Here is a 24,078-nt window from a genome sequence, read left to right on the forward strand (position 1 = left end):
TTCAACATTATTTACTCTTCAGATATTGTTCTTTAAATAAGTATTAGCTGTATACAAAGTGACTAATATTTGGTTTTTATGGCCCAGGTACGTTCAATGCAGTTGTTTTGACAAAGGCAAACAAGATATATTTCTAGTTACAACATTATTTGTTCTTCAGACATTCCTCTTAAAAAATAAAAAGTATTTTCTTTATGCAAAGTGACCACATTTGGTTTTTGACCACTGAAAATGTGTACAATTTCACAATTTACTCCTGGAGCCACATTGAAATTGAAATATCTCTGGAATTGAACCATACAGGGCCTCAAAAATGAAGATGCCAAAAGGAAATTTTGTTAAGACTCAATATCTAAAAGGGCATTAAGATATCTTTAATACTTCTTGAGTAACAGACATGCAAACTTCATAAAAATAATATTCATGGCACTGACATTTTTTAACCTGAGATTTGGAGCCAAATTACAGTTTCAACATTATATGTTCTTCTTGTTATTTAAATAAAATAAATATCAGCTATATACAAAGTGACCGGCAATTGGTTTTCGACCACTGAAAATGGGTAATATTCAACAATCTGAATATGAAGCCTCATTGAGATCCCCATGTAAGGATTAATTAGCTCAAATTTATAATGATTCAAATAAGGAATCGAATCGAAAGATTCGGAACTTGATTAAATTGATTCAGAGTTAATAGATTACACTTCTTAACCATTCGTCCAGCAAAGTGGTCAATTCAGCATACTGTATTAACTCAAAAAGGTTTATATTATGTTCCTGGCCAAGATCACAAATAAACCAAAATATTACGTTAGGAAATTTTAAAGCTGAGGTAGCTTGATCTAAACACAGATAGAACTTTTGTGAACATAAAATTCAAGACACTTCTTTTAATGAAACAATGATTTATTGACTACTCTAAGACACAACACTAATCTCTACTAAAACACAAAATAAACACACACACACACACACACACACACATTCACACTCACACTCATACAGTTCCGGGGATGAGAAATTACTGAGTTGAGGAGAACCCCAAATGTTCTAGTATCTTAACTAGTTCTTAGATCGCAACCTTAGAAAATCACACAAGCAGAGACTTAGCTTTTAACTACTTAGGGAGTATTTTGCACCAGTTTCAGCGAAGTAAACAGAGATCTTGTTACTTGCGTTTGTGCTGGGAACGGGGGTTCCGGGGGCTCGTCTGAGCGAAAGTTCTGGTTGGTTGCTGGTCGATGACGTAGTTTGGGAAATCCCTCGACGTGGAGGAGTGGTTTTCTGGAGCCGATCTTTCGGTTGCCTGGTTACGCAGGTTGATGCGCTGGAAGTTCTTTTGAGTCGGCGTTGCGAGACTTGGAAAAGTTCGGCAGTCACGAAACTTCAGTTCTGCAGAGTTTTGATGGCACCGTTGCGTGCTTGGTCGAGTGGTCGAGCGGTCGAGCGCAGATGGAAAAGCACTCAAACCACAAGAGGCGAAAGGCGTGAGGCGAGAGCTGGGAGCTCTGAGTTCGCTGAGTTCTTGCTGAGTTCGCCTCGTTCTGTTAGGAACATGAAGTTTTAAACGGGCCGCTAGGGCACGTCCCATGATGCTGGGATCCAATGGCATTGCTAAAGGGGCGGGTCTCGCCAACCCCTTTCTGTCCTGTAATTCCTTCTGGTTCGTGACTTATTAGGATATGGATTTCTCTGCAATTTTTGTTATTAACTTCAATAAACTATTTATGCACAAAGTATACAAAATATCATTTTCTCATTCACTCAGACAAACTGCAACCATCAAGGTCATTCATCCCGATATCAAACAATAGTATATCGCTTGCATGCTAATACATTTGACAACTTCCTTTCCTAAAGGCATATAATGCATAGATTAAACTCCAATCATCACATAAAACAAAGCAGGCATATGAAAGAAAACATACTGTTGCTCTAACAGCAATAGTTATAAGTTGATTGTCTCTTAAAGTTTGTCTTTGCAGTGTACGTATCTCTATTGAGAGACGGGGTGTTTTGGAATGTCAGAGGAGAGGGGGACAGGAAGTCCGAAAAACATGTGAGTCACGCTGGACGCATCATGTGCCATGCCAGCTTAATTTCAGAAGACTGGAGGTTTGTTTCTTAGGTGCTCTGAGACAGAGAGCATTTTCTTCTCTCTGGATGCGTAAGTCGCAGATCTCGACAAAAGCGGTCCATACAATTAGCGTCTGGTGATTATCATGTGATGATCATGTCTCAGCATTTTGACTGAGAAAGAGGGTCCTTTTGTTTCTTTGGAATATGGCCATTTCTGTTTTGTACGTTGTTCGCCCAAGATTCCTACACCCATATCACCTTTATGCAAAGTGACCCACATTTGTTTTTTGACCACTGTATTGCTTTTAAGTTCCATTTTGAATCAAATGATTCGTGATACACGCATTGAAGTCCCGTTCGGAGTCAAATGATTGGAGCACTTCGAAACAGTGAAGTGGTGGTTTACTAATGCGGAGCTCCGTTGATACTTTGCTCACTTTCACTATATAAATTATTTGTTGTTTCAATGAAATCATTACAATTAACCCTTAAAGACCTAGAACATTTTTGGGGCACCTGAGGCACCTTGTTTTTTTTATTTTTTTTTCAGACCTATTCTAGCAGTTAGCATCAATTGTCATATATCATTCTAAACATAAGAACTTAAACTTTATATCTAGCTAATTTAAAATTACAATTTTCCTTTTGTTTTCTCAAAAAATGAGTGAATTTTCAGAATTTTAGGAAAAACGCTAGTAACAATTGGGTGTTTTTTACTGTGTACTCAACAAAAACTTTTTTTTTTTTGCGTTTGATTTCATGCACGCAAGATGCACTTTACTTTCACTTTGCGTTTGTTCAGATTTTCAAAGAAACCAATCGGTGATTCAAAAGACTAAAACCTATGTTTATTGGTTGAATAGATGACAGTTTGAACCAATCTGGGCACAGGGGTGGGACTAAGCATCAACAATCGTTCCTGTTTGGCTCGGAGGACCTAAATGCATTGGTTTCATCCGACGAATCAGTGCTGAGGAAATGTGATGACGTACTCACTACGGAGCCTCTGAATATCCAAATGAGACAAACGAACTGAAAAGAGCAAACTTTTTAAAGCATTCAAATTAAATTGGGTTAGCGGTTCAAACGTTATTAAACATTTAAGAACAATAGTTATTTTTAGCTGCTGGTGGCTGTCTCGGTCTTTGAGGGTTAATAGACCTAACTTACAATGTTTTTATTAAATTGTGATCACGTTAGACAGTTTTCGTATTAAAAACATTTCATGGCCTGACACTCATCTGGTTCTTGCCCCCCAAAAATGGGTATACAGCATAATGTGAGTTGTTAACAGATTACACTAACAGTTTGGTTAACCTCCACCTATGGAGAGAGAAAAAAAAAAGCATCCCCGCCTCTGCTTTTTTCACAAATCGCACACTGCCTGTAGCCATATTGAAACTGAAATATCTCTGGAACTGAACCATGTAGGGCTTTAGAAATGAAGATGCCAAAAGGGAAGTTTGTTATGACTGAATGTCTAAAAGGGTATCAAGACATCCTTAATTACTTCTTGAGTTACAGACATGCAAACTTTGGAGATAAAACTTAAAAAGTGCTTTTTCACCATTTTTGATTGGTCACTATTGGCACATAATACAACAAAGAGTTTACTGAAGTAAACTGAATTTAGTTACAGACCTACCAATCTCCGTGTAAAAATAACATTATGAAGCTTGCCATCTTTCTAAAGCAATTTTTACACCCCTGTAATTTGGCTCCGAATCTCAGGTGAAAATTGTCATTTTGACCCCCCTCTACAAAATAGTGGATTACTCAGTAAATACACATCAATGACATTTAATATTTTGGCTTTCTTCTTCATTTTAAATATTAACAATTCTCTTGAGTTGACACGGATTGACCCTATATGTAACCGATCCATAATCTCTACATTAAAACACATTCTTTACTTCATATTAAAATATAAAGCATAATTGCTAAACAGTTTAACATGCTTCTGATTGCAACAACAATCGTTATATAAACACTTCTATATTCACATTTATAAAAAAAATGATATAATAATATAAATAAACAGACGCATTGATCAAACACTTTCTAACAAACAGATGTATTCTTATCAAGGAAAATTATGTGCTATACTGTAATTACGCAGCAGTCGCCATCCATTCACAGAAGCCCAACCTCAATTCATTTTAAACAATGTAAATGGGACTATGTGTATTAGTCACGATGGGCATTCGAGAAGACCACCAAGGAGAATTAAATTACTCCGTATTAATCATAATTGCAGCTTTGAGAAAAGCTCTGAATAGCCGTTTCTATGATTCATACGTTTTACCTCAAACAAGTTTTTCTTTCTTATTCATTGTCACCTCCAAATGGATTACATTTCCTCACAGAGCAGCCTCACGATGACGTGCTGGGGCTGTTAGAATATGGTTTATGGATGGCAGAAACCAGTTTGCAGGGCTTTCGGTGAAACAGGTAAACAGAGAACATGTATATAGAAAAATCAAACACACGCTGCGGTCTAGCTGATGCCTTTTAACAAAAGCTATCCCCCACTCCAGCCACAAAAAAAGCTATTTTTGTTTCCTATTCCTTACGCGACTGTTCACGTTTCTCATTTTTTTTTCAATCACAGCAGAGGTAATCTCTAGCCTTATATAAAACTGACTAGGAGGCTATCTGAAAAAAACATCTCTGCCGGCTGCAGATGCTTTAGCCCATGTACAGGCACATATGCAGTCATATTGAGAATTATTTGGCATGTCAGGGACATTTAAGGTAGTAAATGCACTGTGAGAAAATGCTTTCATATGTTATGGGCAAGGAGGTATTTTGTGAGAAGCGTGGCAGGTTCAATTATTTCTTCAATATTTGTCTTACACCTGTTTTGCTTGCTGGCCTTTTATATTCCCACCTAAGAGCTAGACATCATGAAATGATGCACTTCATTTTAGGTTTCATTTTATGCAGCTGCCTTGTTTCAGAGGCAATTCCTTGAATACCTACAGTAATTTGGGTGCTTCTTCAACTATGAATATTTGTTTGATGAATATTCTCTGCTGGAAATGTCATTTTAAACATTGTTTGGCACAAAATGGCAGAATCCTGTGTCTACCTTTCTTATGTATTATTTTATCTATTCAAAATACAAACAAAAAACATATTATGTTTACACTTTTAGCAGCTTGATTGAAAATGAGAATGCTAAGCTCAAAAAAAAACGTATATATATATATATATATATATATATATATATATATATATATATATATATATATATATATATAACACAATAGTAAAATGTAAAAAATAGCAATATAATATAACTAAATTATACAATAAATATGAAAGTAAACAAAAAATATGAAAATAAAAACTGAAATAAAAAAAGCTAAATAGACATTTAAAAAATAAAAAACTATTACAAATGACAAAATTACTAAAGCAGAATGAATTAAAATAGAAATAAAAGCTCATTCAAAAAATGAATAAATACAATAACTGTATATACACTCAAATAATAATAATAATAATAAAAAATGTAAAAGAAATTGTAAAATATAAAAAAAAACAATATTATATAACTATCACATAATACATATGTGTTGTTTAGTATTAAAATTATTCAAACTGAAAATAAAAATTAAAGGTAAAAAAACATTTAAAAAGAAAAAAATATTATATTACATGACAAAATTACTAAAACAATTGAAAATATAAAAAATAAAAGCTAATTCAAAATATGAATACTACAAAAGTATATAAATATTACTTAAAATAAAAAGTAATATAAAATGAAAAAAATATATTACATTATAATAAAATTTTAAATTATTAAAATTTATATTAAAAAATAATATTATTATTACTAATATTATTATATTATAATTATATAACATAATGAATATAAAACAGTGATGTTAATGTTTTACTTTCTAAAAAAACAGAAATGTTGTCTTGGCAACTAACTAAAATAAAATAAGTTTAAGTATTAAAATGGTTAAAACTGAAAATGTATTAAAAATAAAAATAAAAATAAAAACTACTATAAATGACAAAATTAGTAAAACAAACTAAAATTAAAATTAAAATGAAAAATATACAAATAAAAGCTAATTCAAAATATGAATAAATACTACAATGGTATATAAATAGTACTCAAATTAAAAATATGAAAAAATACTACAACGGAATATAAATAATGCTCAAATAATAATAATAAAATAAAAAACTGAACTGAAATATATTTTAAGTATTAAGTATTAAAATTATTACAACTGAAAATATAAAAATATAAGATATAAAAAAATAATTAAAGCTAAAAGAAAAACTACTATAAATTACAAAATTACTAAAACAAAATAAAAAAAAGTTAAAAAATATATATTATTTAGATTATTAATATTATATTATACTATTTATTAATAGAACTATATTATATAATAAATATGAAACAGTGTTGTTAATGTTTTACTTCTTTTATTGGTAAAAACATAAAATAAAATAAAAACACAAATAAGAAACTTTACTTTGGCAAAATAAAATAAAAATTAAAAATATAAAAATAAAACCTAATTCAGAACATAAATAATACTCAAATAACAACAGTTGGCTTATTTCTCTTTGTTTAGCTCTTCTTGTTTACTACTAATTAGTATTTTATGATGGATTTTCATATTTTATGATTAAAAGTCTGGGTCCACACATAGAAAGCATTTATAAGCAGCAAAACTAAATTAGAAAAGCCTGCTGAAATGTTTCCAAGGCTTTTTTAATGTGACTTTCGTATTAAAAAAAAAAGAAAGAAAGAAAAAAGGTGTTAGTTTTAATAAAAGCCAACCCCTGGGATACAAATGTGCCTGTAATTGAAGAAACACTCATTTACAGGTTTGTGAAATCAAATCCGAACCCTCTAAATAGCTTTTCTGCAAGAATAAGAAAAAAAAAAAAGACTATACACGGACCAACAAGCACACTCAAGATGGTGTTTGTATTAATAATCTACTAAGTGACCTGAATGCACAGGGCGGCACTGATCCTTGAATATTTGCATAATGCACAGATTGCGCCTTACTTCTTAAGTGCCTGTATGCCACGATAAAAAGCGCATGTAACACGTGAATAAGTGCTGAAATTATGACTATACACTTCAACGACTGCCTTAAGGCAAGTCTGTACAGAAACGTTAGCCATATTCGAACAAATCCTCACATTTATTGCATTGGTTTGCTTGAATTATAAACCAAATTTCACATGTTTTGACACTCCCCAGTCTCCCTAAATATGACTAGCCGCTCCAATCTACAGTTTAAAAGGTGAGTCAAATGCAAAATTTGCAAGACGCCGTCTAAAATCAGCAGATTTTCTCCACTCAGAGCTGAAGCCAAAACAAAATCAAATATTTTCCTTTCATAATTCCTTTCCCTCTCTGGCGAAAAGCCCCGTAAGCTGGCTCTCCTTGAGGATTTGTTAGAGACCCTTTCCCTCTGACACAAGATAAGATGAATATCAGGACCAAAACAACACACCTCTGAGCACACGATTCGCTTCAAAAGCAGAACTGGAAAAGCACTCATAACATAAAAATAATCAGACATCTTGTTACATGGCTCTCCTGTTCATTTGTCAATGAACAGATGACCGCTCACGTCTGCTTGCTCCTTTAAACCAAAGAATTGCCATCGGACCCGGGTATGATAGATTCTCAATACAGGAAGTGGAGATAAGAGGATAATAGAAAGGGACTTAAAAAAAAACAAGAATGGCCGCACTAGAGAGAGCAGTGAAACATTAAAGGATGTTTTCGATGAGCGTTTCCAATTGATTACTGTGGAACAGCCAGCTAAGATGGGAGTGATGTTGAAAGAGTGTTTATGCTTTGCAATTGCCAGCAGATTTGGAAGCAAGGAAAGGTTCTGAGGAGCATGGATTAATTTTTATTTAAACCTGGTGGCGGATGCATGATAATCAGATTTTACTGAAATGCTTTATGGTGAGCGTGATGAATAATAGAAAAGACAGTTTCAGGTGCATGATAGCATTTTTAAAAGTAGAGATGTAGTCAGAAAGAAAGAGAGAGAGAGAGAGAGTCCACTTAAGAATCTCAAAATTAGTCCTTTGAAAAATTCAAAGTCAACATGATTTGGAGATCTAAGAAAGTCTATAATAGCTGGAGGGAGTCATCCATTTGCATTCCCATTCATCCTAATGTCAGCTAACTCGGTCGTTACGATGAGGGAAATATTTAGTCTGAACAGAGGCGTATTTAAATGCACGTCCATTCAAGAACTTCATTGTTTGAAAAGAAATGAATACTTTTATTCAGAAATTGCACATTAAATTGATCACAAAGAAATCAATTTCTAATGCTGTGCTTTTGAACTTTCTATTCATCAAAAAATCTTTAAAAAACATCATAAAGTAGAGCAACTGCAACTGTGTTAAAGGGCATAAAAGATTTACGTTATTTTAAAAAACCCACATTGTTTTATACATATTTTGGACTATGGGGGGCGCCATTGTTTCGATGATGTCAAATTGTTGCACTCTCTGATCAACTTTCGCTACCTGTTGCTATTTTTACTGTCACAACTCGGAAAATAAAATACTGATACAATGCCACATTGTGCGGCTTTTGGTTGTAATTTTCAGTCGAAGGGCAACAAGAGAAGGGATGTAAGTCTTTACTGCTTTCCTAGAGATAAGAAGAGGAAAAATGATTGGGAAGATGCCTGTGGATGAATAAAACTTCCTAAAGACCAGTGTCTTTGTTCTCTCCACTGGAGCCCTGGTGCCTTTAAGGCTTTTAGTTGAGCACAACTACTGAACAAGCTTACAAATGGCAGAGACAAGAAACGTTAAATGCCATCCTGGCAGGATGTAAACATGCAAAGCTTGTCATGACACCGCAGCCACTGAAGGAGTTTCACAATGCTGATTTCAGTCGATATCCAGGGGTGTTTAGACTGGTACGACATTTGGTTTAAGCCTACTCTTACATTCATTTATAGCAATAGGTAGCACCAGTGGCTTACAGAGTGCAACCATTTTACATCATCGAAATAATGGCGCCCCCCATAGTCCAAAATATGTATTAATCGATGTGGATTTTTTTAAAAATAGCATAAGCTTTCATGGGTTTTCTACTTCATTTTTCAGTAAGAGACATCATGTAGGTTATATTAAGCCATATAAGTCTTAATATCCGTGATTCCCTTTTAACATTAATAATAATAAATGTTTTTTGAGCTGCAAATATAGAATTATGAAATATTGGGAAAAATGAAATGATACTATTATATATGAAACTAAAACTGCCAGAGACTGACAGAAAGTCTTAATAAATGAATCATATCATTCATTCATTAATTCATACAATTCATTCATTTTGTAATACATTTACACTAACTCCGCCCAACAATGTGTGGTTGGGCTAGTCAACATTACAAAAGACGGCTGCTAAACAACAGCTCCGGTGGTGTAGGTGGTAAAGTGTGTAGCAGTAGCTTTTTGATAGGATTGACCCGAGTTCGAATCAGTCTTTTGTCAAATTCGTTCTTCTCCCTTTTCACAAACAGTTGAAGTCAAAAGTGTACATATACCTTGCAGAATCTGCAAAATGTTAATTATTTTAGCAAAATTAGAGGGATCATACAAAATGCATGTTATTTTTTTATTTAGTACTGACCTGAATATTACACATAAAAGACGTTTACATATAGTCCACAAGAGACAATAATAGCTGAATTTATAAAAATGACCCCGTTCAAAAGTTTACATACACTTGATTCTTAATACTGTGTTGTTACCTGAATGATCCACAGCTGTTTTTGTTTTGTTTTGTTTTGTTTGTTTGTTTGTTTAGTGATAGTTGTTCATGAGTCCCTTGTTTGTTCTGAACAGTTAAACTGCCTGCTGTTCTTCTGAAAAATCCTTCAGGTCCCACAAATTCTTTGTTTTTTTTCAGCATTTTTTTTTTTGTATTTGAACCCTTTTCAACAATGACTGTATGATTTCGAGATCCATCTTTCCACACTGAGGACAGCTGAAGGACTCAAATGCTACTATTACAAAATGTTCAAATGCTCAATGCTTCAAAAGAAAAAACGATGCATTAAGAGCCGTGGAGTGAAAACTTCTTGAATTTGAAGATTAGGGTACATTTAACTTATTTTGTCTTCGGGGAAACATGTAAGTATCTTCTGTAGCTTGTGAAGGGCAGTACTAAATGAATTAAAAAAAATAATACTAATACTAATACTACTAATAATAATATTGATATTTAGGCAAAATAAGTTTACACCCCTGGCTCTTAATGCATAATTTTTCCTTCTGGAGCATCAGTGAGTGTTTGAACCTTCTGTAATAGTTGCAATAGTCCCTCAGTTTTGCAAGGTGTATGTAAACTTTTGACTTCAGCTGTATCAGATCAGAAAGGCATTTTATTTTTTATAGTGTAAATAGAATCCATTGCTATTTGCACTTAGTACAAATAGCCGCTGCCTGATTTATTCATGTACAAAGCAAGTGACTTTATAAATGGGTCTTTGAATTTTTAACTTACCTGATTCATTTATAAATGTTGAATCATTTAAGTATGAAGCACCACTCTGTGTTGCAACTGATCTGCTTTGACCAGAACCATTTTTTGTTGGCGAAAGAGCAAAAACAGTTAAAACTGACAATGTTATGTTCAAAATTGGTCAAATATAATAATCAGTTATAATAAATTTCACATTTGCAGCTGATATTCTCTGATATACCACTCTTACTTGTGAGATATTGTGTAACTAAATGTTCTAAACAAAAATAATAACTCATGAGGGACAATTCATATCTTGAATTTCTGAGACTTTTTTAATTTGCTAGCATTTCAGCAACATGCCTGCTAAACACCATGCTTGCTGAAAATGTATCTTTGCATCACAGTAATAAACAATATTTTAAAATATATTCAAATAGAAAATAGTTATTCGAAATTTTCAGCCTTATGAAATTACGACCCCAAACTTTTGAACACCATACAACGTATTATAAAAACTGCATTGTTAAAAAAATAAATATTGCCCAATAACCAATATGGTATCAATATATACTGCACCGCTTGAAATTATGACTGGATGTTGGCTATAATTCTTAGTGCACAAAAAAAAAAAAAAAAAAAACACCCTTTGAAATGGCTTGAATTAAACAGGGTTTGAGTTCACCAGTGGGAAAAAGAAATCCCAAGAAAAACAAACACCAACAACATTAGCAGTACTAAAGAGAACTCAAACCAACATTACTTCATGCACCCTTAAATGATGCTTTGACCAAACATGGATATACCCCCCAGCATTAATTTTGTGTTTGATCTATTTGAGATAGCACATAAAATATTAATTATACAAATTTTGAAGCCAAAAAAGTTAAGAGCATACGTATTTGAGCTATGATTCCAAAACATGACATTTCAAGTTTATTTTGATTGTTTTTATTACACTAAAACAGGCTTTTGATGAACACACTCCTTATCCAAGGACTTCTAGGGGCTTCTGAAGAAGAAGGGAGATTGTGTTTGCATCATCGGTCGTTGGGAAAGAGGGGTGAGGAGCTGTTGTCTGGCAAGAGAGCAGGGATGTTTTTGCTAGTCAGGCAATCAGCGGACAGGTACACTTTCCACTTACATGACCTTGTGAGAAGCGAGGCCTCGGTGAGATCTGTTTTGAAGCCCCTGCCTGATTCCCTCAGCTTTAATAAAACATGTGCGAGCGCACAGCAAGGAAGTGCTTTGAGCCGGGGATACTGTAAAAACCTTGTCTGTCAGAGAGATAACAAGGTAGCTCTGGCGTAGTGCTAATTGGCCATTGCGTTCCTATATGCAAAGAATATTTATCACTTCTGGCAGGACTTGAGAGCATTTCTCTTTTTTTCCCACTTGAACAGTTTTGCTCTTTGCAAACTGTGAGTTTCATCAGCGTATTTGAAGATGCAAAATGAGATAATGAGTTTTGGAAACATCAGGAAATGTAGGCCGGTGTTCCTTTGGGGTGGGATGTTAAGACTTCTTAACAAGAACACACTGGTGAGACTAAATCAGAACCTTGACACACACATACACACTCATTACAGATAAAGGGGTTCCTCCAGGGGCCATGTCTCTGCTGCCAGACCTCCCACAGGGCGAAAATGTTGAATTTGGCCCAACAATAATTCCCTTGTGTTTTAGCTGTTTAACAGCAACAGTATGTGATTACTTTATTACAGTATAAATAAAAAAAATATTTTTTTTTCTGCCAAAATATAATTCTTTTTTTTCTCATACACTGGATGCTGGATGTTTTTGATTCACTAAAATGAACTAGGTCTTAAAAATAATTTGTTCAGCAATCAGACTACACTGGTTTTACAGCATATTTTTGAACCTCCAAGAAGAAAAGATTCAAAAGACCCATTCATTTTGGGAATCGAACTACAGTAGTCAACATTTGAAATGGATCAAAACCTTTCATCAAAGTTGTCCTAAAACCAAAACAATACCCATTCTTTTTTTGATCCACTTCAAATGTTGACTATATACACTGATCCTAAGTGTCATTCATTTATTAATTCATTCATTGAATCACTACAAAAATTTGTCTCAAAAGAGTCATTCATATGGGAATCGACAACATTGGTAAAATAATTTACTAAACAGATTAGACTCATAAGATCCATTTATTTGGAATTTGGATACACTGTTGCACTGTACGTCACTGATTCACTAAAAAGAATCAGCTCAAAAGATTAGTTTAGTTGGAAATTGGGCTACACTGTTGTGCTGTATATTTTGATTCGCTAAAAAAAATCTAGTGCTATTGTAATTAATTCATGAATCAGACTACCCTGGTTGTGCTACATGTTTTTGATTCACTAAAACAATTTGGCTCATAAGAATCATTCATTTGGAAATTGAATACACTGTCAATGCTGTGTGTTACTGATTCACTAAAAAGAATCAGTTTATAAGCTTTGTTTTAGTTGGATTCAAAAGATCCATTCATTTTGCAATCAGACTACATTGCCACTGTATTTCCTTTATTTTAGCAGGTTTTTCACTAAATACATTCTTATGATTCAGCTTATAAGAATCGTTCATTTGAAAATGAGATCTCACTGATCACACTGTATACATTATTGATTCACAAAAAAGATTAGACTTGTAAGACTAATTTATCTATCTATCTTCTTTAAATTATTAAAAAACAATCATCCATCCTAAGTGTCATTCATTCAGGAATCAGACTACACTGGTTGTGCGGTATGTTTTTGAATCACTAAAAAGGTTTGGTTCATAAGAGTTGTTCATTTAAGAATCAGACCACACTGGTAAAATAAATTCACTGAAACGATTAGACTCATAAGAGTCATTCATTTGTAAATCAGATACACTGTCATGCTGTACTATTGTCCTACTGTAAGTGTTATTCAATTGGGGCTCAGAATACACTGGTTTTGTTGCCCGTTTCTGAATAACCAAGAAAAAAAGTTTTAAAATATGCATTCATTTTAAAATCAGACTTCACTGCTATGCTGTATTTTCTTTATGTTGGTTATTTTATTTTTATTCACTTAAAACATCTGTATCCTAAGAGTCATTCATTCATGAATCAGACTACACCAGTTGCACAGCAGGTTTTTAAATCACTAAAAAGATTTAGCTCATAAGAGCCATTCATTTGGGATCTGACCACACTGGTCACACTGTATGTCACTGATTCAAAAGATTAGACTTGTAACATCTGTCAGGAATGTTAGCATGTTTGAAAAAGACTAAACTGGTTTCACTGCATTTTTTTTTTGAGACACCAAAAAGAAAACATTCAAAAGATTAATTCAATTAGGAATCAGGGTACACTGACACTCACCTTTTTTTCATCTATTATATTTTTTAAATAAAAAATTCAGTCATTCATTCATGAATCAGACTACACTGGTTGTGCTGCATGTTTTTAAATCACTAAAAAGATTCAACTCATAAGAGTCATTCATTTGGGGATCAGACTACACTCGTCACACTGTTTACGTTATTGATTCACTAAAACAATTCAGCTCAGAGTCATTCATTTGGGAATCTGATTACACATTTGTGACACTGTTTATGTTATTGGTTCACTAAAACGATTCAATTCATAAGAGTCATTCATTTGGGAATTAGATTGCACATTTGTCACAGTGTTTATGTTATTGATTCACTAAAACGATTCAGCACATAGGAGTCATTTATTTGGGAATCAAATTACACATTTGTCACAGTGTTTACATTATTGATTCACTAAAACGATTCAGCACATAGGAGTCATTCATTTGGGAATCAGATTACACATTTGTCACAGTGTTTACATTATTGATTCACTAAAACGATTCAACTCATAAGAGTCATTCATTTGGGAATCAGATTACACATTTGTCACACTGTTTACGTTACTGATTCACTAAAACGATTCAGCTCATAAGAGTCATTCATTTGGGAATCAGATTACACATTTGTCAATCTGTTTACGTTATTGATTCACAAAAACGATTCAACTCATAAGAGTCATTCATTTGGGAATCAGACCACACTGGTCACTGTGATCTTAAGAGCCATCTTTCAAAATTAAGACTACAAGGATTGCATGTTTTTAAATCACCAAAAAGATGTTCAAAAGATTCATTCATTCTGAAATTAGACTACACTGGTTTCACTGCATGCTTTTGAGTCACCAAGAAGAAAATGTTCAAAAGATTCATTCATTTGGTTATCAGAGTACACTGACACTCTATAACTATTTTTCACTAAAAACAAACATATCCTAAGAGTCATTCATTCATGAATCAGACTACACTGGTTGTGCTGCATGTTTGTAAATCACTAAAAAGATTCAGTTCATAAGAGTCATTCATTTGTGAATCAGACCACACTGGTCAAACTGTTTAAGTTACTGATTCACTATAAGACTGAGCTCAGAAGAATCATTCAATTGAGAATCAGACCACAATGGTCAAACTAATCTTAAGAGCCATCAGTCAAGAATAAGACTACAATGATTGCATGTTTTTGAATTACCAAAAATAAATTGTTCAAAAGATTAATTCACTCAGGAATCAGACTACACTGGTTGCACTACATGCTTTTGAGACACCAAGAAGAAAAGGTTCAAAAGATGAATTAATCATATTGATTCACTACACTATATTGATTCGCTAAAAAGAAATAGATGCAACAATACAAGTTCAAGGCATGTTAACCAAAATTCATCAGTATCATTCGGTTCCAGTATTTTTTAAAGATGCAGCCGGCTCCACAAATAGACAGACTTGAATGTAAAAGAGCATTCACAAACATCTAAACTAAAAGCACTAACATAAAAACTAAATAATACTGCCTGAAAAACCTTAGAGTGTTTCCAAAAGTAGATAATTAAATATGATTCACAAAATCATGCTAGTGTGACCATTCTCAGCCTGGAGCATGACAATGACAAAGCCATCTCAGTAAGATTTTCAACTCCGAAAAGACTGAGACTGAGATCTTCTAAATGACAAGCAAGAGCCATTTCATACCGAACCACCCAAGACTTCTAACAATGGCTTATCCAGCATTTCTCATTGGGTAAAATCTAATTACACATGCTTCAAAGGACAAAAGCCTGCCTACCATGAAGCCGCCTGTGCATGTTGAAATGAAAAACGCCATTAGAGCACATGTTAGCTCTTATCAAAAAGTCAGAAAAGGTCATAATATGTCACGGTTTTCAAACGGAGATGTGAAAAGAGGCTAATTTGGAGGACGCGCACACAGCCAGGGTCATATTTGAAAAATGCGCACGTCTTGATTATTTTCATATACGAGTCTTGCAAAATACCTTTATTAGAGGAATACATGCGCACTGACATTTGCAGACTCAAAAGCTGAAGCAACCTGACAGTGCGTCGCCTGAGTAGACACATCTAAATACGTCTTTTCACTTGAATCTGACTTGTCTCTGTTTAACCAAGCATGCTGACCCTCACTACTCTTCTCTATCTTTGCCGACAGCCATGGACTCGGCTTCTGCAAAAGGGAATCTGTGTTCTGACACCGGAAAGCCCTGCAATCCATGCCTGGATGCAGCAAAGGCCTGCAACCTCAACGACACCTGCAAGAAGCAGCGTACTGCGCTCATGGCCACCTGCAGCCCTGCAGCTCCCATTCAGCAAGCGCATGAACCCTGCAACCGGAAGCGCTGTCACAGGGGACTGCGGCAGTTCTTCGACCGCGTGCAAACGGAATTCAGCTACCCCTTGCTCTTCTGCTCCTGTCGGGATAAAGCTTGTGCTGAACGTCGCCGGCAAACCATCATGCCTGCGTGTTCGTTTGAGGAGAAGACGAAACCCAACTGCCTTGAGCTGAGGAGGATCTGCCGTTCAGATCCGCTCTGCAGGTAAGAATATTTCGCCCGGGTCACGGCACCAGAAATACAACAAATAGGCTGACTGTTTTGTAGGGCTGAAACTAACAACTATTTTAGTAGCTGATTAAACATGCATGCTCCATTAAATTTTAGAGGGTCTAACAACAACAGTGACACGTAACCCCTCGCTTGACCTGATATGATTAATTTATTAAAAAAATTAAAATCAATTGATACTTGACTTGAATACACCTCTTTTCACTTCTAAATTTAAATTAATTGATATTCTTAGGCCATGAAGTCAAAATGTCAGGATTATAATATGGAAGCCCGTTTCTGCCACTGAATAAAAAAAAATGGTTATTGCGACTTCTCACAATTTTTTTCCTCAGAATTGTGTGATACAAATTCGCAATTCAGACTTTTTTTTTCAGAATTGAAAAATATAAAGTCAGAATTGCGTGAAATAAACTCACAATTGCGAGATCTAAAGTCAGAATTCTGAGATATAAACTCACAATTCTGAGAAATGAAGTCAGAATTGTGAGAAATAAACTCACAATTCTGTGAACATGGAACATATCAGTCTTTTTTCTCCTCTCTCCTCTTTTGAGACTTTTTTATTCAGTGGCAGAAACAGGCTTCCATATTATATCAGGTCCTGATATCATAAGAAAAAAAAGTCTTATTCAAAATTAAATGACTTGAATATACTTATTTTATGTTTTTTCCCCCCATTTTTAAATTGAAATGATTTTTGATATTTTTAGTCCTTAAAGAAAATGTCGGATGATACAACTGTCTTCCTGATATCATAATTAATAAAACTAATTATGATATCAGGATATCATCCTGACATGGCCTAACAATGTCAAAATTAATTTTAATTCAGAAATGGAAAAAACATAAAAAGGTACATTGAAGTAATTAAATTTCTAATAAGACTTGACATGCCTATTTTATGGTGTTTTTTTTATTATTATTATTTCTGAATTTCAATTAATTTTGATATTTTTAGGCCATAAAGTCAAAATGCCAGGGTGATACAACTGTCCTGATATCATAATTAAGAGTATCATTAAAAATAAAATGACTTGAATATACCTTTTTATGTTTTTTTAAAAGTTAAAAGTATTTTTATATATTTTTTAGTCCACAAAATCAAAAATGTCACAATGACACAACGGTTCTAAAATCAATTATTATGTGTTTTTTTAATGACTTGAGTTGACGTCTTTTAAGGTTTTTTTTCTGAATTAAAATTTATTTAGATATTTTTGAGCCATAAAGTAAAATGTCATGTAATATAACTCCTGATATAATAATTAAGAAAAAATAGCCTCATTAAAAAGTTAAAATTACTGGAAAAAATAATAAGAATAATAAATAAATAAATAAAATGTTTTCACTGCAATATTTTTAAAAAAGGTGGTCCAGCCAACATTCAGAATCTCTGAGGTCTTCTGTGAACAAAATGAAATACATGGTCTTTTACTAGCATTATTGACTATTACAGAGTAGCTGTTGTAGGTCAACTGTAAATAGTAGGGCTACTATAAATTACCTCCAGAAAGACCAGCAGAAACGGAAAAGAAGTTGAATCAGTAGGTGATCCATATACTCGACACACATTACAAACATTGGATCAGCAGGAGATCCATGTGCTCACAAACATGGTAGAGATTGAATCCCTAGGTGGTCAAAAAGCACTTCACTACAGACGTAACCGATATGTAATCTATATAGCCAAGGACACACAACCCATTAAAAGCTAATTATTGACCCAAACACTGAAAGACAGCCAACAGCAACACTGCATCGACTATAAGGTTTGATCAGTATACAGTGTATCCAAGCATACAATGTCCTGACCCTGTCTTATCACTTAATGTCTTAATGTCAAAAGAACAAAAATCAGTAATCGATCACACAAACAGCGAACACTCGCGCTCTATTAGCAACATTTAGAATAGGTGTTTTATCGAATGGGGAATGGTAATTAACCCAGTATTGTGAACTAGGAGAAAATCGATGGGCTGCGTGTCAAATGAACCGTTCTCTTTTGAGACTGTGCTCAACTCTCCCCAGTTCATGTGTCATTCATCAACAGTCACCGGGGACTGCAAGAGATTGCCTGAACATAAACCTGTCTTTGAAAGGCACTGAATGAAAAGCAACTCTAAAAGCCAGCTTCCTACTCATGCTTAAAGAAGCTAGGGGTCACAAACACTATTTAATTGAATTGCAAGACCTAAAGATTGTATTAAATGAAATGTCACAGTGCTGTTGTCAGTGAAATGATGCCATTTATTTATTTATATAACACTGCATAGTTTTGTTCATTTTATGCAGTACATTTTAGCCAGACTAACTTTTAAACAAATCAATGTCCTCATAAGTTAAAGATGAAGCTTGTCATTTTTGTGCCACTATAGTGAAAACTGAAATAAAAAGAAGTTTCTCTAACCCCAGACGAACAAATAGTCTGAAACCCAATGAATAGATTGCAATTGCATTCGGTGCCATTAGTGGTGTAGAAATTGCACTCTTTGCCTATAATAGTAACCTATTTCTATAAAGGATTATAGAAAATATCCTTTAGTCAAGTTTCCTACACTCAAACTTTATGAATTATAACTTGATTATTCACACAATGTCATGAAAATAGCAGGATGTCAGCTTACATGAGGACATTTTGATAACATCATACTGATTTCTGTAATTTATAAAAAAGGATGGATTTTTTTAGAGTAACAAACCAAATCTAAAAGTAGGGCTGCACGATAAATCAAAATGGAATCGCAATCTTGTCAGGGAAGCACGGTTCTGTGATCAGTAGTAAATCCCTGTCCGAAGGCAAAAGGGCGCTCTCGCTCTGAAACTCCAAATACGCCCCGAAAAAGAAACCAGGAAATAACGATTGCTGCAGCTAAATAAACAGAATATTTAACTGCTTTCGTTGATTCATTGTGACTAATAAACACACAACTACGACAATATATGGTTTATCTGAGTTCTTCTTTTTCCTCTAAATAAAGTATATAATAATGCAATGCCTTTATCACTGATTAGAATACTATAAAATATGTTGCATGCCTTATTCTTTGTAAGAAGCCACATCATCTCACAGAAGGATTATTTCAAACACTCTACTGAATTTATGAAGTGAGTTTCAAGTAAAAACATGTTATTAAATGTAGTACTTTCACATGCTTTCAGATATAGCAGCATTTACTACACAGAACCTTCATTATCATGATTCGCGATAATGAACGCGAAATTGCGTACCTTGTCAGTGAACTACGGCTCTGTGTTGCAAATGCTGCTCCGTTTGAAAGCACGTGCTGGAGATTTACTACTGATTACCAAATTTGATGACTTGTGACTTGACTTGACATAAAGAAAGAAGACTTGCAACTCAACTTTGACAGCAATGACTCCAGACTTGACTTGGACTTGAACCCTGTGACTCGGCGAGTCTTTATGGCCTTCCTTCTAAAACAAACTTCAGAGAGTTCTGATCAATATAGGCTGGTATAGGCTGATTAGTGCAGCTTTTGGCACTGAGCCAGAGAGGCACTCACTAAGTGAGCACTTGTATTGTGTTTATCCACATAATGTTTAGGATATTTATTGTTTTAGGGGCCGTTCATGTTTCGTGCCTAAAAACGCATGGAAAACGCTAGGCACGCCACTTTCTCTCTCTCTCTTTCCAAACCGATCTGTAGCTTGCGCTCCCGTGGCATCTCCCATTCCTAAGCAACCATGACCTGCACTCTCCATGAAGACGCGAAGGTAAATGGATTTCCAGCATTAAAAATCGCTTGCAGTAGCTCTGCTAGTAAATTTATTTTAAAATGGTTATTTCTGTACAGCTATGATAAGCTGTTTCTCCAACTTGGCAATGCTTTCAATGTTATTAAGCGAAAGGATGAAGCTGATTGGTTGGTTCTTGTCATATGACCTGCAGTGCGCTTGCAGCATTCTGAAAAGATGATGTTTTTATCTCGATGCGGTGCGGACGCGCCTGGAAACATGAGCGTGGCGCGACCACATCGCTTTTATTATGAACGCATATACCGCATGTCTACATTTGAAATAACAATTTTTTTTTTCACATGAAATATGTAGCCTACATATAAAGTTAACTCTATTCTTCCTGTCTACCAGCCACTCACTTTCATGTTTTTAAAGAAATAGATGAATTTACGATAAATGAATGTCTGTATTACGTATTAGCAAGTTATTAAATATTTGACTCAAATGATTCAATAAAATCTCTGAATCCTTAACAAATGAAACAGTGGACTTAAAATAAATTATTAATTCAATTAGGCTTATATTTGTTCACAAACAATGATTAATTCCTCAATGAAACACCACAAATTATTATAGTTTATCTTTTATAATTATACCTACTATAGACTATTATTGGCTTTAAATTTACTGTATTAATTAACACAGAGACACTAATTTGTGCAAACAGTACTAGTGACTTGTTTAGGACTTGAAGCTTAAAGTTGAGGACTTGCAACTCGACTTGGACTTGCCTGTCTTGACTCGGGACTTGACATGAGACTTGAATGCAAACACTCGAGACTTACTTGACTTGCAAAACAATGACTTGGTCCCACCTCTGCTGATTACACAACCAGCTTTACTGACAAAATGTGTGTGGCAATCGCCTTTGAATAATGGTGCAGCCCTATCTAAAACTACAAAACATCACAAAATTCATCAAATCCACTGCTAAATGCTGCATGCTAACTTAACTTAAGTCTAATGTGGGAAAACTTTCTCCATTTCAAACGTAAAAGCATTTTGGTATTCCAGTCAATCATTATCCACCTTATTTTTCCCGTAAAAGCAAATGTGGTCTGGCTTCCGGTCTCATCCACATCCAGCTATTTCTAGCTGTACAAAACAGCTTGTTTTGCTGTCTGATATTGCACATTTTCTTTCTTACCATATTAAGACTGTTTGTTGTGAAAAACAGTTTTACCATTTACTGCACTTGCTTCCGCATTGAAAAATAAGGTGGATAGACAAATGTAAACCAAACAAAATGGCTCCATGACTCACCTACAGGCAACTTCTTTAGGTTACTGCCATCTTGGAAATGGTATCAAATGGCAGCTGCAGTCAGAGTTGTTTGATCTGTTTCATCTTTACAAGCTGGAGATTCAATAAATCCAAGTAAGAGGTGGAAAACACAGTTTTTCTGTTGATTCCAAACACAAATGATGTCACTTCCTGGGTGAAGATGTCACTGGGAAAGTGGCTTTTGCCAGATAAGGGATATTACCAATGGCTAACAGGATAGAGTATGCTATTAAATAGTGATTTTGTTTACCTATTAAACAATACTGCAAAATAAGACATTTTTAAACAAAAAAGTGATAAAATTATTTAGTCTTATAAAGCCTACTGTATCAATATATGAATTTCTAATTCCTCTACATGATCAACATGATCAAAGCTTTGCTGAAATATCTGTAGCACAGAGTCTACTGCATACTTCATCATCTCATTAATATTTTATAAATTTCAGCAAATAAAAGACCTATTAGTATTATTCTAAAAATGTCTCATTTTAAGTTGCGATACACATGACTTTCTGCAGTGAAATCTTTACTGATTTTTAAAGTAAATGTAAAAACTTTTATAGTAGATGTTTGACAATAAACATTTACTGGACTGAAACATCTTTTTTAAAAAACAGTGATATGATTTTTAGGGATATAACTATAATATCAATATCGTGATATCGCAATAGCAAAACTTGGAATATTATCGTAGTCACATGATGATATTAAACAATAGGTCTTCCAGGCAAAAAGTGTAGTTTTTTAAATATATTTAAACTTCTTATACTAACATAAAAGGTATTCAAAGTTGTGTTTTGGGCTATTATGCTTTGGCACAGTAGCTGTCAAATGAATTAAAACCGAAAGCGCAATATGGCTTAATCCCTTCATCAAGTCTGTTTTCGCTGCACATTTCAAAGTGAAGCATGCTTTGTTCAGGCGACCGGCTTGTGATGTTTTTCATGCCTCAGAACGTCTCCGTTCACGTTAAATGAATGCAGCAAACTTGTTCATTGCATGTGCTTTAAGTTCAGTGCGTTTGGGAATGCAACAGCCACCAGTTATGCTTTATTTTGACTGCAGATGATTACAGCATTTCACTAGATTTGTAGTGAGGCATGTTTTTGTAAGCCTGTTTTCACTGAAGCTGGAGATTTCCAGAATTTCAATATACACTACAGCATTTGTCCCCTACCTGCTTTTCCATTACCCTTTAAATTGCGCAAATTGAAATTATGAACTAATGGAAAAACGCAAATTTAGCAAAAAACTCCCATATATCGCAAAAAGGTTTTTGTGCTCGCATGAAGTGGTTTTTAAGGCAATTTTAAAAATATATATATTTTGAAAAACTGCAATGGAAACTGTTTTTTTGCATTTAAAGGTCACCTGGCATACATAAGTACAATGATTATTCTTTAATGTACTATAACCTCAAAAAAAAAAAAAAAAAAAAAAAAAAAAAAAAAAAACCTCATATATGGCCACTCTCAATTATAAGGACCTTTTCTTACCATTAATGCTTAGATAACCTTTTTTTACACTACATTATGGCTCGTGTTTATACTCCAAATGCAAAGCGCAGTAACTACACATTTAATCAAAATTGAATTAAGGCTTAAAATAGACTTTGTGACAACGGTTTTGTCTTGTGGCAAAGTCTCCTGGTTCAATTTTGTCCCGTTTCAGAGAAACGAGAGTGTCAACATGTTTGACTAGCTGGTGTAAAAATTTAAAGGCATTTTTCTCAGTTTCAGTGTTGGCGTAGTTACTGCACTTTACCTTTGGAGGGCAGTATACCAGCCGTGCCATGTTTCAGAAGTGTCCCAGAAGCGGCTCTCTGCACTGCTTCACTTAAGATATACATCTATTTCTTCATCCTAGCTGAAGCACATTTTTCAATCTATAAGAATAATCAGCCTGGGTGGCTTTTTAAAAACATTGTTCATATCGATATTGAAATTATATATTGTATCAAAATTAAGAAATATATTGGAATATAAATTTTGTCCATATCGTATAGCCTTCGATCATCATATTGTTTTGTATTATAAGTTTTGCCTCCCAAAATGAAAACTACAGAGCTTAGATTATAAAACTAAGCATTTAAACATCCTCTTTCAAAGATATACTATTGGTAGAAATAGAGTGATTTTAGTGTCATGATGTTATAGTCTTAAAAAGATTAGAATTTCATTCTTTCTGGCCATATAAATATCCAAATACCAATCTGCATATTTTGTGGGGCCTCTGAGTAAAACTGTGGTGTTTTTCCCCTTCCTCAAGTGTGAGCTCCATATCTCACTATATCATACTATATGAGCCATCAAAGCTTCATTCTAACAGATAAAATACAAAACGTAAAACACTATTTATGTTTAAAGTTTTAATATTTCTATATAGCATATTTGGAGCTTCAAAACTGCTATAAAAATATATATTATTTTAGGCTCTATGCCAGGTTCCACAGGGATAAACAGTTGCTCAATTGTGTTAAGATAAATAATATGATAATATGATTTTTAAGAAATGAGGAGTTCT

General features: G+C 34.1%; 1 protein-coding gene across 1 annotated transcript in view; it reads left to right on the forward strand.

Moving 5' to 3' along the window:
- The window catches only part of gfra2b (GDNF family receptor alpha 2b), a 104,020-nt gene that overhangs the window by 52,855 nt on the left and 27,087 nt on the right, over positions 1-24,078 (forward strand). The window contains exon 4 of the mRNA XM_073829889.1: positions 16,096-16,480. Coding sequence (XP_073685990.1) covers positions 16,096-16,480 — 385 coding nt within the window. The remainder of the gene's footprint in view (positions 1-16,095; positions 16,481-24,078) is intronic.

The sequence above is a fragment of the Garra rufa genome, chromosome 23 (assembly GCF_049309525.1).
Source record: "Garra rufa chromosome 23, GarRuf1.0, whole genome shotgun sequence".
Lineage (NCBI taxonomy): Eukaryota > Metazoa > Chordata > Actinopteri > Cypriniformes > Cyprinidae > Garra > Garra rufa.